This window comes from Elephas maximus, chromosome 8, assembly GCF_024166365.1.
Source record: "Elephas maximus indicus isolate mEleMax1 chromosome 8, mEleMax1 primary haplotype, whole genome shotgun sequence".
NCBI classification, from domain to species: domain Eukaryota; kingdom Metazoa; phylum Chordata; class Mammalia; order Proboscidea; family Elephantidae; genus Elephas; species Elephas maximus.
This window is the reverse complement of record NC_064826.1, coordinates 122,460,055-122,481,380: the sequence shown is the minus strand read 5'-3', so window position 1 is coordinate 122,481,380 and position 21,326 is coordinate 122,460,055. Positions and strand designations below refer to the sequence as shown.

Here is a 21,326-nt window from a genome sequence, read left to right as displayed (position 1 = left end):
GGGGGCCCAGAGCACCGTGGCAGAGGGTCAGAGGCCAACAACCCCCCTGGAGGAGTAGTCTTGGTTCTTGAACCCACGTGGGCACTTGAGGGGACCCCAAGAAGGAGAAGTCCTGCTTAGCTACAGCAGCCACACGCTCCCAGGATGGGGCTGCTGGCCTGGCTCTGGTCTAAGGAGAAAGCCTTGCCCTTCATCCTTTGCTGGAGATCCAGCTCATTCTATTCCAGAGTCTCTACCCTTCTAGTGCTGCCACTTTGGAGACCACAGACCTGCACTGAAAACAGAGCCCAGAACCCTGCACACCTCTCCTATGGATGTGTGGGCATTTGAGCCCAGAGACACTGCGCCCCAGGTCTCTACACAGCTCCCACCCCATTGTTGCAGGTCTCCCCCTGTATGAGGTGGACTGCCCACCCTGACTCTCAGGTCCCTGGCCTCCCACAGCCAGGACCAAGGCCAGGTCTCCCCCAACCCCACCATCCTCAAGGCCTCCTGTTGGTGCCCCCTGCCCTATCCCTGGGAAAAGAAATTAGCCCTCCTAGCTCAGTGGCACCCAGGATAGCCAATGACCTCACCCAGGGTCTATGTGCCACCTGGCCCCAGCCAGCCAAGGGCTTAAATTGCAGCACAGGGGCCTTAAGCTAGACAGCAGGAAGAAAGTCCTCTCTGCAGGGAGGCAGTGTGTAGGGATGTACTGCAGCCAGTGACTAGAGGGACGTTTAAAAATAGAACCTGCTGCTCAGGCAGGGCTTTCGGGGATGGACGTGATGGCGACTGGCTTCCTTCAGGGACACACCAAGTCACCAAGGCCATGAAGCAGGCTGGGCTGAGTACTGAAGCCCTCCCCAGGCTCAGAGCCTCTTGATCATGCCCTGGGCTCGGGCGTCCCAAGCTCAGTGCCTCACCGAAGGGGCAAACACACCACCCCCTCCACCCGCCTCAGTCGTGGGGTCTTGCTGGGGCTCTCAAGGCCCTTCTACAGCAGAATCACCCCCTCCCCCCCCACACAAAGGGGATGCAGGGCCAGTGTCTCTGAAAGAACCCCACCCCTACCCAGCCTCATGCATTTGCCACACTGTGGCAAGGGCAGGGTGCAGTTGGGGCACTCTGGCCAAGCCTTTGCTGCAGGTACGAGTGGAAGTTACTGCAGAGGGGACATTAGTAAAGGCAGAGCCTGTTGGTTCTCAGTGGGGCTGGCAGCCCCTGTGCACATTCCCAACAGTCCTTGGGGTGGTCAGACAGGCAGAGCTGGGATGAGCCTTATCACTTCAGAGCCTGACTAACTGAAGTCCACATTTGCTATGAGAGGGACATGGCATGGGGTGGAGCTTCATGTGCCCTTGGGAAGCCCCTAGCTCCCATGCCCACCCACCTCACCCCTCTGACCTTGACCAAAGGGCTGGAAAAAAGCTCCCACCACCAGTCAGCTGCAGGAGCTGGCTGCAGGCTTTTCCTGTAAGAAAGCCCACCCAACCGCCTGCCCAGGGCTGGGGCAGCAGCTCCCTGGCCCCGCCCTCCACCGCACCCACTGGCCCCAATCTCGGGCAGGAGCAGCCCCTCACGTCCTCCCAGGAAGTGTGGGCAGGAGCCAGGAGGCTGCCCTTCAGTGGTTCACAGACTGAGGGCCCGAGAAGAGGGCTCAGGAGGAGACTGGAGGGTGGAGGGGAAATGCCTTAATTTATCCGGGACAGGTGCGTTGGGCCTGTAACAGGAGCTGCCCTCTCACTCCCACCCGCCCAACCCCAGCCAGCAACCCAGGAAGTGGGGGAGGGGCGGGGCAGCGGCCAGGGAGCCGCTCAAAGGCTCAGCTCCCACCCCTGCCCCAGGTCGGCCGGAGGCTGGGCCAGGACCTGGAGTCTGGCCCCTCTGCGTCTTGTTTCTAACCCCTGGCTTGCCCCCTTGAGAAAGTCAGCTTGCCTCTCTCAGCCTGTTTTCTCACCTGGGAAAATGCCTTCGTGAAAGCACTTGTAAGAACGTGCTTTCCAACACGCAGCGGTGAAAGCAGAGTCCGCCTGCTCTTCAGCCAGGAACCACCAGGGGGCTGCGGAAGTCGCAGGGCTGAGTTGGGCCCAGCAAGTTCAAAGGTCTGCCTCTCTGCTTGATGGCTCCCACCTCTTAGGGCCTCACCCCAGTGGCCTCATAGGCCCACCTGGGGCACAAGCCCAGAGGCCTCGGTCCCTCTACCGTTTCGTGTTTATCAGATTTTCCCAGCCACAGTGGAGATGCTGAGGACAGGGGCTCCCCACAGAGGGGTAGGGGAATAGATGGAGGTTACTCTGGGGTAGCTCTGCCAGCAATTCCTGGAATTTTGAGGCCGCTAGAGCATAGTGTGCTGTTTTTTGGGCAGCGCCTAGCAGTGCTGACAGGCCATGCTGTTTATAGCTGTGCTGAAGGTCAGGCCAGCCTCTGAGGGCTCCTGCAGGGCCTGGCTTCCCTAACTGGAACACATACTGAGAGAATCCCCAGCCCAGCCCTCTCCTCCCACACTCCCCTTCCTGGGGCTCAGAGCTGACCCTGGCCTGGCAACGGCTCTGGAGGGGGCAGAAATTCAGCTGACAGGCCCCTAGGGGAGAGCTGGGGGCAGCCTGACCTGGTGAGGGCTCTGGAGGGAGCAGAAATTCAGCTGACTGGGCCCTAGGGCAGAGCTGGGGGCAGCCTGACCTGGTGAGGGTTCTGGAGGGGGCAGAAGGACCCTGGCTGGGTCCTGAAGGTGGGCCGGGAGTGCCCTCCAGCCTGGAAGAGTCCTCCCGATTCTATGTGGTTCCCTCTCATCCGGGACTCCCGTGATTGCAAAGGTCCCCCATTCCGGGCCCTCCTATTCACAAACACAGCTTCTCTGCCCCTCTGGAGCTAGGCAGGCCCCACCTCTCCTGGGAATCATCCTTGGAGGCGTGCGTTGTACCAGAGCTTTCTGGGCATCATTGAGTGTGACATGCCCACAAGAGAGGTCCAGGGCGTCCAGGATGAAGATGGAACTATGGATAGGAGGAGGAGAGAGACAGTGGCTGGGAGGTGAGGCAGCAGAGACTCAGAGATGGAGAAAACTTCCAGAAGGGTGTGGCCATCTAGAGGGGTGGGCAGGGACCCCAGCGTTAGGCACAGGGAAGTCATTGGAATGTGTAAAATCGAGAGATGGAAGCCAGGCAGCTGAGCATGAGAGGGATGGGGACACGGGAGACAGGACCTGCTGGTCACTTCTTGGAGAAGTCTGAGTGTGAAGAAAGGGAGAGAAACACAGAAAAGCTCGGTGGAGCAGTAAAGACAGGAAAGGCTTTTAGGATAGAAGAAACTGTGGCTTGTTTATCTGCCAGGATGGGGTTGGGGGGTGGGGCCACAAGGAGACAGGAGGTTGGAATGAGAGAGTGAGGGATGGAGCAAGGTCCCAGGGGAGGCCAGATGGGAAGGGAGCAAGCACAGCAGGGCGGTAATTTAATCATTCCATGTTAAAATGCATTTCCACTTAACGCTCCTGCGGAAGTACCTGGGATGGCCAGTCTAGAGGGTTAGGAGGAAGATTCTGGAAGTCACACCTTTATAAGCACCCATTACCTGCCCTCCCCTTCGTCCCATACCTGTACACGGGCAGATATAGAGGGGAAGAAATACCTTCTGCCCTGGTGCACTGGCCCAAAGACCCCAGAGTGATGATAGGGGTGATGTCCAGAGCTGTCTGCAAAGTCCAGCTGCCCTCCCTGCTGTGGGAAGTGGGGAAATAGGAGCCGATAGTACGGTGGACCTGGAGACCTGGTGGGCACCTTGTTTCCCTGAGACCCTGGACAGAGCTTTTCTCCCCTCCTCCATGATGCTCAGGCCCCTTGGAACCCCACCCTCTGCCAGCACCAGGGGATGTGAGCTGACAGCTTCAGCCCCTCTGGTGCTTCCTGGGAAGAGGCCAGGGTCAGCATTTGCACTAAGGTCCTCTTTGGTTTAGAATTTCAATTTTCTCAGCCCTGCACTCTCCTTACATTATCCCTATCTACTAACATAATTCTCACAATAATCCGAAAGAAAGGCATTGTCTTTCTTTTTACACTAAGGGGTGTGGAGGCAGAAACTAGACCCCCCCACATCAAGTTCATACCAAAACCCAGGCTCTAGCTATTGGCCGCCTCCCTCCCAGGCACCAGCAGGTGGCTTTAGCCACAGTTGCTCCCGGGCACCCAGCCACTCCTATGCCCCCATCTGGGATGCCCTGAGACCACAGCCCAGTAAGGCAGGGGCACTCCTTCAGGCCGGGAGGCTGGCCTGTTCTGGGAAGATGAGACATCAGGGGTCTCTCGGTTCTGCCCAGGGCGGGTTCCCCGATGAGTAGGGGCTGCTGGCTGAAGAAGACTGAAGAGTGAAATGGGAAGACAGCTTTCATAGGAAAGAGTTTCTAAATGTGCTCAAAGGAGATAGAAATAAAAAATTTTTAAAAAGCCTCCAAGGATTTAGCTACCTTGGGTCTTTTCTGGATCAAGGTAAGGAAGAAGAGGGGGATATACAGTCAGACGAGATGCTTGGATCAGTCATGCCGGCACCTACCCTTTCATGAGCCCTGGGATCCAGGCAGGCTGGTCTTGCTGCAGGAGGAGGGGCCCTAACAATCCTTGCCCCGAGTGCTGAGCAGTCTCTTTGGGGCCCCCGCCTCCTGCTCTAAGAAGACATGGACAAAGCTAGAAGAGGCCATCCCTGAAAGAGGATACCAGCATCCCCGCCCCCACTGAGGGATCTTGGGCCTTGCCCAGGGCAGCCAAAGGCCTGGACCAGCTGAGCCCTGATGGGCAGGGGCAGGTGCAGGGACAGCATGCCAGGAGCTGGTGTGGAGGTTCCCCTCTGGGGTGCTTGGCTGCTGACCAGGCCCAGGGGAGGCTGAGCTCTCCCCTAGGAGGAAGAATCACCACAGCCCACACCTGAGGATAAGGGGCAGAAGGCAGGGCCTGGCAGGGGAAAGAGCTGGACATCCAACAGGAAGGGTAGACATTAACCTGCCCAAGCCTACGGGGGAGATATCCCCAAGGCAGCTCCAACGAAGGACACTTCAGGTGCCCTGCACTTGCATCAGTGGATCTGGCCCCAGCCTCCCTTGGAGGTCATTCCGGTGTCCTTGCTTACAGCATCATCCATGATCTTCTGACACAACCTCTGTCCTGCCTGGAGGACATCACCTCTGCAGGCCATAGGCCCAGCCCCTCTGTCTGGGGTCTGCAGCCACCCTCCCCTACACACACACAGAAGTTCCCTGCTGTATAGATAAATGGCCCCTGCTCTATGGATGGATGCATCTAGGTGAAGCCTTGTTGTGGGGGAGCCTTGATAGTTTGAGAGCCCTGCTCTGCAGAGCTCCAGGCAGTCCAGCAGGACAATAGAGGCATTGCAAATTTCACTTTGAATGCAAACAAACTGGTGTCTACAACCGTCTTTGAAATGCTGCAAAAATAAGATGGATGGATGGATGGAAGGATAGAGGGACAGGTGTGGGATAAAGCAAGCTCGGTAAAATGGCATAGTAGAACCACCGTGGTAGGGATTTGGGTGTTCACTGCAAAATTCTTCCAGCTTTTCTCAGTTTGAAAATGTTTATAATAAAATGTTGGGCATAACATAGTCCTGAATGTGAAGCCAGAAGGTATAGGGAAAGGCAATTTTCTGCAGGATAGGCTGGCTAGGCAGCTCAAGATGCCCTCAGGAGGCCCCTGTCCGTCTAGAAAAGTATATTGTTTGGGGTTTTTACTCTGTGCTCAATCCCTACACTGGAAGAAAACATGCTTCTGTCATTAGTAGAGGCTCTCTATGGCAATGAACTTGTGGCTAAGCGCTGTGTGTATTTTGAAAAGTCCCAGGTAGTTCTAGTATGTCCCTATGTGAGCCTGGGAAGCAGGCTGAACTTTGGAAACCAGATGATACAGCTTCCTGGCAACCTTGATATTTCCCTATTGTCCTTGCCCTCTCTCAGCAGATTCAGGGTTGGGGGGGTGGGGCTCTGAGCACACGTGGTCAGTGTCTTAAACACTGCCATAGTCCCTAGGGCTGAAATGGCTGGTCAGTGGTAATTGGCAAGGGCTCTACTGTCTTGCTGTTATTACTAGTATGGTGTAGGACAGTGTTTCTGTGACCAGTTGTGCGGTTAAGCAGAAGCCATTCAATCCCTGGGCTACCCTCTAGAGTAGATCTGGGATGGACTGGGAACTGGGTACTACAGGGCGACCTGCTTTGGCCTGGGCCCAGAGTCACCAAGGATGGGAGTTCCCTGTGAAGGGGCCTTCCAGGAGGCTTCCAGCCGTGTGTCTGCAAGCCCAAAGCCTGGCCAGAGGCCATCCCAGACTTCGCACGTGAAGCATGGGATGGTCCTTAGGTCCTCTCTGGCTAGGCTCCTTCTAGGATGGTCCCAGACCTTAGCCAGAATCTGGCTTCTGCCAGTCCTAGGAGCCAGCCTTGTCTCGGGTGTAGCCAGGAAGGTGACTGGGATGTGCTCCAGAGAAGCCAGGAGAACTGACTGGTGGGCATGTGGAAGAGGAAAAGCCAAGGGACACCCTCCAGTCACAGCTGGGGGGGCTCCCAGAGGCTCTTCTTTCCTGTGATATCATTGGCAACAGGACCTCTATGGTATTCCACATGATATCATGTCAGGTCATAAAGCTATTCTATATGATGTCATCCTGGGACAGGACTTCCATGGCATTCCACATAATGTCATGGAGGGCCTCCACATGATGCCATGGGGTCAGGTCATAAGTTAATTCTCTATGATGTCAGCAGGGACAGCGCCTCCATGGCATTCCACATGATACCATGGTGGTGGGGGGGCCAAGTCCCCATGGCGTTCCACATGATACCACCAGGGCTGGGGGCAGAGTCCCCAAGGCGGCCCATGAGCTATCTTTAGGGGTGGTGCTCCATCACATTCCAGCAAATCATTTTAGATGATGTCACTAGGCCCTCCAGAATTTTGCATGTCCTGTGATATCAATGTATCACTGTGGGTAGGTCACCACGGTATGAGGCTGATATTACTGAGGGCTGGGTGTGCAGAATTCGCATTGTGCATGATGTCACTGGGACTAGAGTCTGAGCCACTGTGGCATCCTAAGTAACATTCTTGGGGCATTCCTGACATTCCCTGGGCATTCCTGGGGCAGAAAATCCAGGGGGCAGGTCACAGGGGGCAGGGCCACCAGACCCTGTGACGTCATAGGAATGCAGGATTTGGAAACTGGTCCCCAACGTGCACTCCCTCTTCTGGAAGTATGAAGTGACCACCGAGCACCAAGCCCTGCCACATTTCCCAGCCAACCTTGCCCTGGTCTGTGGAGCCCCCTGTTCTCCCTAGGTAGGACTAAGTGTTCCCCAACACTCTGGCCACCTTCAATGGTAGCACTAAGCACCCGCACTACAACACAGTAAATGTGTAGGTGCATTTCTCCTGCCTGCTGACCCAGAAGCATCACAGGGGCGGTGATTAGTCTTCCCTCCCATGTCTTCCCTCCCTACTGGAGCTCCACAGTGTGCTGGGAGAAGGCGCTAGAGTAGGCTGACGTAACAAACAGCCCCCAAGTCTCAATGGCTTAGCATCAGAAAAGTTTATTTCTCACCCATGCAAGGTGCAGTGTGGTTGCTCCTTAAGTCACCTCTCCTTCGAGCAACGACTCCAGGATCCAGGTCCCTTCCTCTTGGTGTTTCCACCATCCTCCTCTGGGTTCTCTGCATCCAGTCAGCTGCCAAGCAGAAAGTGTGGAGCATTGTAGGCCCAGCACTAGGGGCAGATCTAGAAGTGGTGTGCACAGCTTTCACCACATTCCACAGGTCAGAGCTAGCCACTAGATACAAGTGCTGGGAAATGTGGGGCCACTGTGTTTCAGGAAGAGGACATCGCTGGGAGCAGCCACTACTGGCCACAGTGAAGAAAAGACAAAGAACGGGCCTCTACTCTTACCTGAGGACTGGTTGATGCCTCCTTACATAAGCTCACGCCCTTTCTCCTGCCCTCTTAGATCACTCCGGGCAGCAAGGCAGCCCAGTCCCAGCTCAGCCAAGGAGACCTTGTGATGGCCATTGACGGCGTCAACACAGACACAATGACCCACCTGGAGGCCCAGAACAAGATCAAGTCTGCCAGCTACAATCTGAGCCTCACCCTGCAGAAGTAGGTGGCAGCTCTCTGAAGCAGGCAAGGGTTGGGAGAGCTTGGGGATCAGAGCATCAGGGCCAAGGGAGGGACTGTCCAGTAACAACCACATGGGCCAGCCCTGTGCTAAAGGCTGTGTGAGGAGGTAAGTGCCGCCTCTGTACCAGAGGAAGGACCAAGCCTGCTCTGTCAGTGCCATTACTGCCTCACTTAGTGAGACTCAGGATTAGCCAGGGGCTGCACCCATGGTGAGGGGTCAGTGGGGGCCTGGAAGCCAGATTTTCTGGCTCCAAAGCTCATATTCTGCCTCCTGCTATTCCCAGGCAACCTCCCAAGAAGGTAGCAGCAGCCCATGGGTGCAGACCCAGAGACTCCAGGGCATTGCCATCTCCATCACGGCCAGGCCCAGTGCCTTCCAGGAAGGACCCTGGCCATGGGAGTGAACATAGACCTAGGCCCTCTGACTTTGTTGCCCAGTCTCACTTGCTCCCCTCACCAGCCCTGCCCAGGTAGGGGAGCTCCTGGCCCCAAGAACCACTGTCCTCACTTGGTCCCATTTCTGGCTTCTTCAGGTCGAAGCGCCCCATTCCCATCTCCACGGCTGCGCCCCAGGTCCAGTCCCCTCTGCCGGTGATTCCCCACCAGAAGGTAGGTGCTGACTGTCAGCGGGCAGCGGGCCTACTCTCAGCCATGCTCCTGGCCTGCCTGGCCCAGCCCCTTGCTGGTCCAACTGGGGTGAGGAAGCAGCATCTGCCCTGACTGCCTCCTGCCCCTGCCATGGCTGATCATGGGAGGTGAGGCAGGCCCTCGAGGACAGGGTGTTCAAGCCCCTTCCCCCCAGGAAAACACTGAGTGGGGGGTGCCTGCCTGGCTCCTACCATCACCCTCAGGAGTCATGACAGGCTGACAGGAAGCCAGCATGGGCAGCAGTGTTCTCAGTAGAGAGTCATCCTCCCAGCAACAGGGGACAAGTGCTCAGGAGGCTCTGATCCCCAACTGCCTGAGGGGGCTGGGCAGGAGCAGCATGAAGGGTGTGGAAAGCTAGAGGCTCAGCTGGGGCCAGCCACCCCAGGGGGGATCCCAGGCATGTAGGAGCCTGCTGGCCTGAGGGATTTCTCCTCCAGCACACCATCTCTCCCTCTGGTTTCCATTTCCCCACCTGCCCCTCCATGCTTCTTTCCCTGGCCCCAGCAAGGACACGTCCAGTGCACATCCATATGGCAGTGCTGACAGTGACCAAAGAGGCAGAGCCCTGTCTGCTAGACCTCACTACCCACCCCGCTCTGGCCAAGCAGCCCATCCCTGCTTGGGAGGTCCCCCCACGGCCCCCACCTGTGTGACCTCAGAGTGACCTGGTCTCTGAGTAGGGTAGGATTGGGCCATGGCTAAGTAGAGAGAGGGGAAAAGAAATGCATGGCCCGCAGCCTGGGCAGAAAGACTTCATGGAGGGAAGGAGAGATTGACTTGGGGTTCAGGGTAGGTAACATTTTGGGGGACTGGGCAGAAGGCTGCTTGGCAGACATTGCAGAGGTGGACCAAGGGAACCAAATGCCAGCCCAACTACTTCCTTAGCTTCCCCTCTACCCCACCTGCTCCCAGTCAGCCCGGGGGCCCAGGATGCCTAGGTTTTCCAAGGGAGGGGAGCCAAATCTCGGGGCCCCTTATTGGCTATGTGAGGGCATCTCAGAGGGGGATGAGCAGACGTAGGATGGAGGTGACACCCCACCACCCCCTGAGCCTCACACCTACCTTCTTCCGGCCCCACAGGCAGGCTTGGCTTGGTTTTCTATGCAGGGCTTTGCTTTTTGCCCAGGTGGATACCAGCCTGGGGGCCCAGAAGCTGGTGCTGCCCTCGCTCCTCTCTACAAAGCCCTGCTCTTCCAGGTGCCTGTCTGGCCCCTCTCAGCTCTGAGCAGGCGCTCCAGGCTGCAGGGGTATGGCCGCTGGGTGCTCACACTAACACCTCTATTTCAGGTATCCACATTTCTAACACTGTCTTCTCTCTCCCCTGCATGGTGCTGCCCTGTGCCAGGACCCTGCTCTGGACACCAACGGCAGTCTGGCGGTGCCCAGTCCCAGCCCCGAGGCGCGGGCCAGCCCAGGCACCTTGGGCACGATGGAGCTCAGACAGAACCTGAGCTCCTCCTTCTCCCAGACCTCCATCTTCTCCCACACGGGGGCCTCTGACCCCTCCCCTCCACGGGGCAGCCCAGAGGGCCCGAAAGTCCCACAGGGCTCGAGACAGCCAAGGCAGTATAACAACCCCATTGGCCTGTACTCGGCAGAGACCCTGAGAGAGATGGCTCAGATGTATCAGCTGAGCCTCCGAGGGAAGGCCTCAGGTGCTGGACTCCCAGGAGGGTAGGTAACGGGTGTGCAGCTCTCCACAGTGCTCATGGCAACCTGAGTCCTTGGTGCTCCGCGGAGGCCTGCCTCATCCAGCTGCCCCCAAGCCCATGAGGCAGTGCAGGCTGAGAGCAACAAAAGCCATGGTCCCTTCTTGGCATGTGCTGTGAGCAGACTCATCATTGCTTTACTCAGCCACTCTCAGGGTAACATGCAAGATTTTGCAGATGAGAAAACTGAGGCTCAGAGAAGGTTAAGTGGTGGTCCAGCTGTCTAGCTATTAAGTGGCTGAGCCAGAATTTGAATGCAGGAGACTCTGACTCTCAAAACTGACAGACCAGGCCACCCCTCAGGATAGGACTGCTGTCCCCAGGAGCTATGGGGAAGGACACATGCTGGTCCTTGCCCTCTGGAAGGCCTGAGACAGAAGCGGGGAAGATCTAGAGAGGTAACAGTGTGGGTTCTGTACAGCTGGGAGTGGTCTGGGAAGGCTGCCTGGAGGAGGAGCACCTGAGCTAGATATGGAGAGTTAGGAGAGGAGAGCAGGTTGCAGGACTGATCCTGGCCAGGGTGGGGCAGCAAAGCAGCAGATTCCCGAGGAGAAAGGGGCTGTGGAGGAGAAAAGCAGCCCATTCCACCCCACCCTGCCATCTAGCTGGGGACCCTGTAAGCACAGGAATTAAAAGAACATGGAGTTGGGAGTTGCACCTGGGCTGAGGGAAGTCACACCAGGCACATCTCCAAGACCTTCACGCTTGTTGTTTTAAACTCCATCGTAGCCTGGGCCATCATATAATGATCTCTGTTTTCCAGAGGCAGAACAGGCAGAGTTAAGGCACTGCAGTCTGGTGGTTAGGGGTTCAGGTTACTTGTCTGTACAACTGGCAGAACCGCTTTGTCAATGTCACAGGTTAGTGTAAGGATCTGGTGAGTCAATGAGACAGTACAGGTAAAACACCGAGCTCTGTGTCTGCCACCTACCTGGCATCATCACTGCCAGGATTGGAACCTGGGTCAGCCTGGCCCAAGCCCACACCCTTCCCCCTACCATGGCTAAAGAAGGCACCTGCCCCAGACCCCAGCTCCCCCAGTTCTCCTGGCTCTTTGTGGGATCCTGGGTGAAGCTGGTCTCTGACATGACATGGCCTGAGCATCTGGGCTTCTGACTTCCTGGACCCAAGGTGGCACAGCCTTATTACCTTCCACCCCCACTGCCTTCCCCAGGCTGTAAAGGGTTTTCGCCAGTAAACTCAGGGGGTGGCAGAACAGAAATGGCCTCCTTTGATGGGCTGGAAGCCCTTCCTCTTCCTCTCTGACAATGGCCCTGGGAAAGGAGGTCTTGCTGGGTAGATTGGGACCCCTGTGAGGCCCACCTGCAGTAATCGTAATGTCTCCGCTCACTGAGCCTTCACCCTGGGCTGGGGGCCAGCTAAGCAGTTCACAAGCTTTATCTCACACAACTCTCCGCAAATTCAGAGACAGGCATTATTTCCCCCACTTAACAGCTTGGAAATAGAGGCTCAGAGAACTTGGGTAATTTGTCCCAAGGTCACACCTTGGGCACCTGGGTCTGCCTGACTCCACCCTGTATTAAGACAAGGACCTACCAACCTGCATGGGGAAGCCCCGTGACTCCGAGATGCTCTTCTGTTAGCCATGAGGTTTCCCAAAATAAGTGTGTAAATTATTACTTGACACTCAGAGCAGCAGAGTCCAAGAGTCCCCTCCCAGGGAAGGCGTGCTGGGGAATGAGGATGGGGTGCTCCGCCGTGAGTGAAAGCCGGTGGCTGCTGAATGCGGCCCCTGTCTTGGAGCCATGATGGCAGGAAGAGTCATAGTCTCTGATCCAGGCTACCCCAGCATAGCCTCTGCTGGCTGAGGTCACCTCCTTAGCTAAGTGATATGCACTGTCGGGGTTGAAGGTGACAGGGTCAGCAAATGCTAATGGCCGCATCCGTCTGCTGCACACTACCCCAGGCTGAGGGCTTTACCCTCTGGATCCCATCTTGTCTGCACTGTCAGGCTGGGCACTGTCATCTCAATTTTAGGAATGAGAAAACTGAGGCTGAGATGGGGGTGGGGGTGGGACTTGCCCAGAGTCACAGCCCTTGAAAGAGGCAGTGACAGGATTTGAACTCTGTTCTGTCTGGCTCCAAAGGGAAGCGCCTTCCCCTACATTTTCCTCTGGGCAGCGTGTAATATGATCCCACTCAAGGCTTGCATCCTCAGGGGAGGAGTGGAGAAGAACAGATGGGGTGGAAGGGCAGCCAGGCCTGAGCATTCCTGTTACCTCCTTCTCTCCCATTCTTTCTGGGGCTGGCAGTAGAGGACAGTGTCCCTTGTGCCACTTGGTACAAGGGCAGGTCTTGCATCTTTGGCTTATCCTCCCTAAGACCTTAGCGCTGGCTCCTCCCTGTCCTCCCTGAGCTGTGACTACTGCAACCATCCTAGCCTCTAGGTCCTTGGACTGAAGCTGAGTAGGGGGCAGAAATCAATGCCCATCTGCATGCCTGGTTAGAAAGAGTTGGCTGCCCAGGGAAAGGCAGAGGCAGCCCCTGGGGCCAACACTGCCCTCTGCAGGAAGCACTGGGCTTGTCAGGGCAAGAGCTGACTGCAGCTGTCAGCACTGGCCAAAAATGGAGTCAGAATGGAAGCTCTGTGCCTGCCTAGCCCCTTCCTAATATAGCTCCACCAGCAGCTATTTTGAGCCTGGGAGGACAGACGGAAATTTATCAGCTCTGAGACAGTGGCAGGCCTAGGGCTCAGCAGGGCCACTGCAAGGCTGTCTGGGGCTGGTGACCTCCTGGCATTGTCCTGGCTCCCCAGGATCCTGGCTGAGAGATGGTGGGCAGATCTGGGGAGGTGGCAGAGTTTGGGGGCACAGCTGCCACCTTCCACACTCCCTCTGCCTTGGGGTCCAGACGGGGCAAAATGCACTCGCAGGATGCTCACTCTTGGATAACGGCGTGGTGTAGGGGACCCCAGTCTTTCTCATCACCTCTAAGCTGGGCTGCCTCTGTGGGGTGCTTTCCTGCAGCAAGGCTGGACCTCTCCTCTAGCCTCCCCTACTCCTGCAGCCCTGCCTCACTGCCCCTCCACAGTGAGAGGGCAGGTCCTGGAGCTGTGGGTAAGCGCCACACACAACTCCCGCTAAGGTGAACAGAGCCACCAGAGCTGCCCCCTACTAAACAGGGTAAGTCCAGAGCCCCCGGACTTTGGCCCTTCACTTAGAAACCACAGTTGATCCTATGTGCATCCCAGCTTCCTCTCTGGGATCAGCAGCCAGGTTGGGGGCGGGAGGGGGTGGAGCTTCCCATGTGTAGCAATGAGTGCCAATGAAGACGGACAAGAACAACCTGTCCCCTGAAAAGCTGAGGCTGTTGGAGACCCCTGAGGGGGACATGCTGCTGTGGTCAGCATCTCTAACCCAAACTGAGGGTCCCCAGGCCATGGCCTGGCTCCAATGGCTGCACCCTCCCTCATCCAGAGCCAGTTCCAGCTGGCTCTGCCTCCACCAGGGTCAATCTGAGCACGACCCAACAGTCCCACCCTGGGCAGTTTCTCACTCTGATTGCTCCATCTTCTTCGCGCTTTCTCTCTCCCACAGGTGGTAGTCAACTCTCCAGCCAAGTTAGTATCAAGAAAGCATGTGTGTGCGCCCGCCGGCTTATCCGAGCATGCGCCTTTGTATATTTGGTGTGGACAGCGTGAGCCTGTGTTGGCATGTGTCCATGGGGTGCAGAGTGTCCCTGATGAGCCTGCATGTGGGGGAAGCTGCCCGTCTGGAGTGGAGGCATTTGGGGAGGGCGGCGGGCTCCCTCCGATGGACCAGCCCTTTAGTTCCCAACGTCGTGCTGCATCTGCTTAAGACTGCAGGCTGGCTTTGTGGGTAGTGGGTGGAGCGCCATGATGAAACCATGTTCTGGGTGCACCTGGAGGATATATCTGCCTGGGCAGGACCCTCCGAAGAGGCTGCCCCTGGTCTTGTGGGGGTCGCCGCTGGCAGCCACACCTTTCCCTGGACCACACAGCCAGCTATACTGGAGCCTGAGCCCTGCCCGACGGAAGAAGGCACGCTCCCGGAAGCGGCTGAGGAGCAGAGGCCGGGCCGCCCAGGCGGTGGCCGGTGCCACGAACCCCACTCCCTTCGTGGAGGAGCCTGCGCTCAGAATCCCTGTGGGGCTGCCCCGTGGGGCTGCTTCTGGCCTTTGGGGTGCTCTAGACTCAGCTTGGGTTTCCAGCTGCCTCCCGCGCGTAGCCAGCTCCTGTCGCCTCCCCCACCCCCACCCCACCTCCACCCGGTCCCCTTACTTCCCCAGCCCTTTCTGCTTCCCGGCTGTGTGTGGCGAGAGATCGCTCGATGCCTGGCGCCCCCTCCTGCCCCTCGGCGGTAGCTCAGGCTGAGCCTGAGTCTGCAGGGCGCCTTGGAGAGATGGGCAAGAAATACCTTCCAAGGGCTTTGGGCGGCGGTCGAGGATTTTTCCTGACCACACCAGCCTGGCACACCAGCCTGGCCCACAGTCAGAGGGACTTGGGGAGCCCACTTGGGAGTTAGGGCCTCGGCTTTGGGAGATCCCTCACAGCCACCAACAGCAATCCTTACCCAGACCTTCTCTGTAACCCCCACCCCCACCCCCGGGGCCATTTTCTCCTTCCTCCTCCTCCCCACTTCCCTCCCATCCTGCTCCTCACACACCCCTCCCCCCCAGCGCCGACTACCAGGAACGCTTCAACCCCAGTGCACTGAAGGACTCCGCCCTGTCGACCCACAAGCCCATAGAGGTGAAGGGACTGGGAGGCAAAGCGACCATTATCCACGCGCAGTACAACACACCCATCAGCATGTACTCTCAGGACGCCATCATGGACGCCATTGCTGGGCAGGCCCAGGCCCAGGGCAGTGACTTCAGTGGGTAAGCGCCTCCCCTCCTGCACCATGGGTCACCGCCTTCCACCAGCACAGCGGGGCCACATCGCCAGCGGAGGCCACTGCGTGCCACCAGATCTTTAGGCATCCGGCCAGCTTTCTTTCCCGTGCGGCGGGCCTTACGGTGCTCAGAACATGGTGGTTCTCTCTTCAGAGTCTACTGCAAGATCAGCTTTAGGAGAAGGTTGGAGAAATCTTCTTGGAGAAGGCTCCATGAGGGGGTTGGTTTAGAAGGGAACTTCTAGAATCCTGTTAACAAGGGACCGCCTTCTCATAGCTAAGCTTTTCTTTGGGGGTAAATTGCTGCGTTCTTACAGCGATGAGAGTCTTATTCAAATACCTAATTGAGTTTCTTATTTGGAAAGGGACCTCCAGACCAATCATTCAAGGGGTGTTGATGGCAGTCAACCCCATTGCAGAGCTTGGGATGCACGCAGGACTGGGCACCTCTCTCCTCCTGTTTGCCCTAGGGAAGCCCGCCCTCAGGCAGGATTTAGGACATCTTTGGTTCCTGGGATGTGCCCATCAGCTAATGAAACTTAAGAGTTGAGTAGGGAGAGAGTTGGCTGAAAATTGTAGATGAAACTGCTGATAATGCAAACCTTAACGGGGACTTATGTGTGTGTCTTTCTGTCTCTCTGTATCTCTTTCTGTCTCTTATTCTGTCTCTGTCAAACACACACACATACGCACAGAGTCCCATTTTTCTAGTTGGGAATACCATTGTTGACTTTCAGAACAGGCTGATTATTTCTTTGGGCAGGTCAGTATTCCCAACAGCTCAAGGCAAAAAGTCTTAAAATGATGTTTGTGCATTTTTTTCCCCTGAAGTTAGGTAAAATGGATATTGTAAGAGGAAGGGAGGGGTTAAAAGTCCCAGAGACCTCGTCTAGTTCTTGGCCTTTCCAGAACCCAGTCCCTGTGGCCTTGATGTACATTATAGGGGTCAGGCTCCAGAGAGGCCAGAGGATGGAGCCTTGTTGCGGACTTCCAAGGCTCGCCTGGCCCTAGAGAGCTGGAGGAGCCTTGGCAGCACAGTAGTTAAGAGCCTGGCTGCTAACCAAAGTGTCAGCAGTTTGAATCCAGTAGCCTCGTCTTGAAACCGTATGGGGCAGTTCTGCTCTGTCCTATAGGGTCGCTAGGCGTCGGAATCAGCAGTACTTCATTTCGGCCACCAGAGAGCAGTGATCGCTTGCCCTGGAGCAGAAAAAAAAACTGTTGCTGTTGAGCCCATTCGGACTCATAGCGACCTTACAGCTGTGGGTCTCGAACCTGGATCAGGGCTCCAGCTATTTGCAGAACTCCAGATGTTGATTTATTTAGTTCCATCATCTCAAAGCCGAAAACATGGCCATGCGAGTTTAAAGACGCAATCTTTAGCTCATGTGTACCCAGAAAACCAAGGCTGCCTAGCTAAGCCCAAGAGCTAACGGGATTTCCTATTAACATTTGTCCGTCACGTGTGTCCTTGGTGTGCTCTCCAAAGTAGTAACGGTCACCTGAGGGAAGTTAAGTGGAAAGTAAGGGCAGAAGTGCTCTTCGCTAACTGTATTTTTTCTGCACCCCTTGGGAAAAGACTGCTATCACTTGGCACCACCGACTTTTGGAACACAGAGCACCACTGTTCTAATCCAGGCTTCCAGGGAGCCTTTCCCATCCCCCCTCCCCCCCCTCCCCCTCCCTCCTCCCCTCTCCTCCCCTCCCCTCCTGTGCCTGGAAAGCAACATCCTTTCCTGTTCTTTTTAACTCAGCCACGTGGTGCCGTGATGGCGGGTAAGAAGTGCTGCTTCCATTTCTGTTAATGTCCTCAGTTCCTTCCTCACTGACCGGTTTCTTTTTGTCTCTCTCTCTTCCTCCTTTATCCGCCCTCGTTCCTATAACTCATGTCTGATACTCACCCTGCTCTCTTGTGTGCGCTCCGCCCCTCTGCCCTCCCATGATGGACATGCACCCATTGCTGGGTTTTCCTCTGCTTGGCAGGGCATCGCCGCTGGTGTAAGTAGACCCCATGGTGTCTGTCCCATCGTCTGTCTGGTTGCGATATGGCATGTGGGGTTGGTGGGATATGTATGCAGACCAGTGGTCAGTGGCTCTGTCCATGTTCTTCCTCGCATCGACCTCACAGCCTGTACAGGCAAGGACTTATCTTTTGGGGTTGTCCCCAAATAACGTTTCTACAGCCACAGAAATCACAGTAATGACACTCACACTGCCCCCCCCCCGCCAAAGCTGGGGTTGTATCGTGTGTTCTCCTTGCCATGCTTTGCGGAGGCTCCCCTACCACCTTTCCTATCTGCGATGAGAAGGCATAGACCTGGATGTCAGAATCTGCCCTGGACCCTTCTTCAGGGACAGAGGGTGGCAAGGGGGCCACTTGGAGGCTATTCCCCAGAATCTTCCTGGGAGATGAATCTGTGGAAGCCAGCGCCTGTCAGGACCACCCATGGGAGGTGAAAGATGAGTCAGATTTGAGGGCAGTGTGCAGAGGGGACCTTGTTGTCGTGGCGACTACAGAGTGTTCACTGTGGCATGGAGAGCAGACGGGAAACGGCTCCAGAGAGAGGCCTCTAACCCAGGGTCACAGGACACAGGGCCTGTGTCACCTTCTCTCTAAATGTCCTTTCTGAGCATAGCAGTTCCTTCATCTGACTGCAGTCTCTGTCACAGCAGCAGCAGGAGCTCCTGGCCTCTGCCCAGCGTGGCGGGAAGCAAAGCCAACCATGTGGAGTCCCCAGGGCTCTCTCCGAGCTGCCTTCTTGCCCTTGAAGTTCAGGAACGAGAAGCGGAGCTCTTCAAGGGCACGTTCCAAGAAAATGGCAGCAAACGTATTCCATCTGCTGACCTCAAAGCTCTGTGTAGTCAGGCTCAAGGGCAGGGCCTGAACTAGGAACCTCACCTTCCCTCTCCCATGGCACAATCCACACTTCCTCCCTCCCTCAACTTGTCGCGGGCCAGGAATCAGGACCTGGTGTCCTAGCGTGCCTTCCTGTTGTATTGCCCTTCTCAGCCAAGGACTTCAGCAGATTCAGCCTTTGCTTTAGGAACCCTTGAGACTGCTCCCTGTGCCAGAAATGGCTTCCCCAGAGAAATCCCATGCTCTTCTTTGCTCCCTGGGCCCCTCCCTGGCTGGACCCTAGCAGGATCTGCTGGTCTCCTCTGCTTGTGCCCAACCCCAGGCTGCTGGTACCTGTAGATCTCTGGGCCAGGGCAGAGCCTTCAGGGAAGTAGGGGCAATTCAACCCAACTGTCATCTTTCTCTACCTCTACTCTCATGGCCCACCCTAAGCCAGGCACAGGGGACCAATCCTGAGAACCTAGTTCCATGGGAGACTAGGTCAATTCTTCTGTCCAGCTGCTTGGAGAGAGGGTGGAGGACATGGGTACTGGAAAGTTCCTTCTCCTGGCCAACTAGCCCTTAGCAGAGTATAGAGGCAGGCAGGGGTACTTGGCAGGGCGAGCGTTTGGGCTGGGCCATGTCTCCAGGTTTGTGTAAGACCCTGGTAGCCAGGAATGGCCTTCCTGAGTCCTCATGACTAAGAAAGGCCTGGTGGAAAGGACACTGGGCTGGGGGTCGGGAAGCCTGGGTTCTAGCATAATGGGGCCCCTACAGCTGTAACCTGAAGCTAGTCAGCTGGCCTCTCTGGACCTCACTTTCAGCACCTGTGAGAAGAAAGGGTTGGACCACTGGGGAGGCAGCTGTTGCTGCTGTGAACTTTGCCTCAGCCTACCCTGACCTCTGGGGGATGGGGGACTGGCAGCCTGGATCCCTGGCCCTCCCAGCCAGTTGAGTGGACACTTGCAAAATTTTGATCATTTGCTACCCTGCAGTCCAGCTGGGCTGGGAGGCACTGGACCCAAGGGGCTCTGGGGTCCCTTCCAACTCTGATGTAGGATTTATTCATTCAACTGAGAGCTTCTGAGCAGCTGCTATGTGCCAGACCCTGAAAGTTGAAGGCAAAGTCTCCAGGTCTCCATTAAAAGACTGTGTTGCCCTGGGCAGAGCACTGGTGACCCTCCCTGCAGTTCCACTCCCAACATTCCCAGGTCAGGAACCGTCGCTGTCCAGGCTGGCAGTGCTAGGGCCGGAATGGGCCCTACTGCCTTGTTTCTCACACCGCCTCCCTGCTGAGCCTGCCTGTTCTTGGCTGAGCTGGAGCCCCCGGCCCCCCTCCATGGTGGTCACAGCATTGGTGCTCCCTGTTTAGTTAGATCCAAAGGTGTGAGGAAGCCCGGGCTTCCAGCCTGAGGAGGCCTCTGAGTCCCCCTGTCCCCACCCAGCCCCAGATACACAGTCTGCTCAGGAAGGTTGAAATGACTTCAGAGGACCATCTCTGCCTTCTTCCTTAAAGAGGATCCAGTACCCCTCCCACGGGGGGGGGCACAGGCCTGAAAGGAGTTAGCTTGGGGTGGGGGGGACAGGAGGGCTCTCGGCCTCCTGAACCTCGAGGGAGAGGACTCACTGCCTGATCGTGACCACCTAGAGCACCGAGGACCCAGGCAAGCCATCATAGATAGGTTCTCAGCAGAGGGAAAGGGCCTCCTGGGAAGAGACCACAGACACGGGGGTGGGGGGAGGTAGGGAGATGATTCCAGCCTAGCCCCCTTTGATGGCCTCTTTCTGTACTGCAGGAGTCTTCCTGTTAAAGACCTGGCTGTGGACAGTGCCTCGCCTGTGTACCAGGCTGTGATTAAGAACCAGAACAAGCCAGAAGAGGAGGCCGATGAGTGGGCCCGCCGCTCCTCTAACCTGCAGTCTCGTTCCTTCCGCATCCTGGCCCAGATGACAGGAACAGAGTACAGTAAGTGAGGGCCTTGGGGTAAAAGTGGAATAGGAGGTGCCGAGGGCCCTGAGGGCACCTGGACCCTACTCCGTGGTCTCCGGAAGCCAGGAGCCAAGCCTCCAGCCCCTAAAGATACTGATGGCCTTGATGAATGGTTAGCAGCCTGCAGTGCTCCTCTGGGCCCCCTTGGTGGCCCCAGGGGTTAGCTGTCCAATGACATCACCTTCTACTCTCCTCGGTGGCTTCCATCATGGGCGAGCAGTCTTCCCAAGCTGCTTCCAAGTGCAGTGAGCACTCTGGGCTGAGATGAGAGGACTTCCCAGGCCATGCCTCGGACTGCTGCTTCCCCACTGCCGAGTTACTCTGATGTCTCCTTTCTCCCCCTGGCCTCCCACCCAGCACCTGGGGCCCTTCCTTCCCTTCCACCTTTCAGGGAGACGCAACGTTAACTGTGCCCTGGGGATTCAGTGCCCACAGAGCTCCAGGGACTTTTCTTTCTTACACTCCTTATCACTCCCCCTGACTCAATTCCTTTCTCTCCACAGTGCGAGACCCGGACGAAGAAGCTCTGAGAAGGTCAAGGTAGGTGCCTGGACTCAGGCTCTGAGGTCTTGCCCCTCTTAACCCCATTCCCTCACCAGGCAGTCCCCTGGTCACATGACCCATGGAAGGAACCTCTCAAGTTCTTTCATTTGGAAACTGCTAGCTCCCAGATGCTGGCTTGGGGCAGCCGTTCCGGGTCGTTGAGGTGGGAGCCTGCAGCTGAGTCTCTATCCCCCCAGTCCCCAAGCCACAGGAGTGAGGACTCTGGGCTTCCCTGGCTCCATCCATGGCTCCATCCCTGGGCAGGGGACAGGGCTGCTTTGGCCTCCGCTGGGCTGTTGAGAATGAGGTTACCTGTCCCTGTGAGGGCACCAGGCTGGCCGCCTGTGAGTATGAATGCTGGGCACCAGGCATGTGGGGGCCGTGCGTGGCAAGAGTGCCTGACTTCTGGGCTCACATGTCAAGCTCCATCAATTGCTTACAGCAGAGCAGCTGCCGCAAGGAAGAACAAGCCCTGGGCACGAGGAGGGGCTTACACAGGGCTAGGTGTCTCAGGTGCATGGGCTCCTTGCAGTGGCAGGTCTGAGTCATACCCACTCCCCCACCACCTGTGGCATGTTGGGTA

At 56.8% G+C, this 21,326-nt stretch overlaps 1 protein-coding gene across 2 annotated transcripts in view; it reads left to right on the top strand.

Moving 5' to 3' along the window:
• LDB3 (LIM domain binding 3) overlaps positions 1-21,326 on the top strand; it is a 67,728-nt gene that overhangs the window by 1,531 nt on the left and 44,871 nt on the right. For both annotated transcript variants that reach the window (XM_049894349.1, XM_049894350.1), the window contains exons 3-8: positions 7,971-8,122; positions 8,677-8,752; positions 14,058-14,080; positions 15,160-15,363; positions 20,007-20,176; positions 20,704-20,740. In XM_049894349.1, coding sequence (XP_049750306.1) covers positions 7,971-8,122; positions 8,677-8,752; positions 14,058-14,080; positions 15,160-15,363; positions 20,007-20,176; positions 20,704-20,740 — 662 coding nt within the window. The remainder of the gene's footprint in view (positions 1-7,970; positions 8,123-8,676; positions 8,753-14,057; positions 14,081-15,159; positions 15,364-20,006; positions 20,177-20,703; positions 20,741-21,326) is intronic.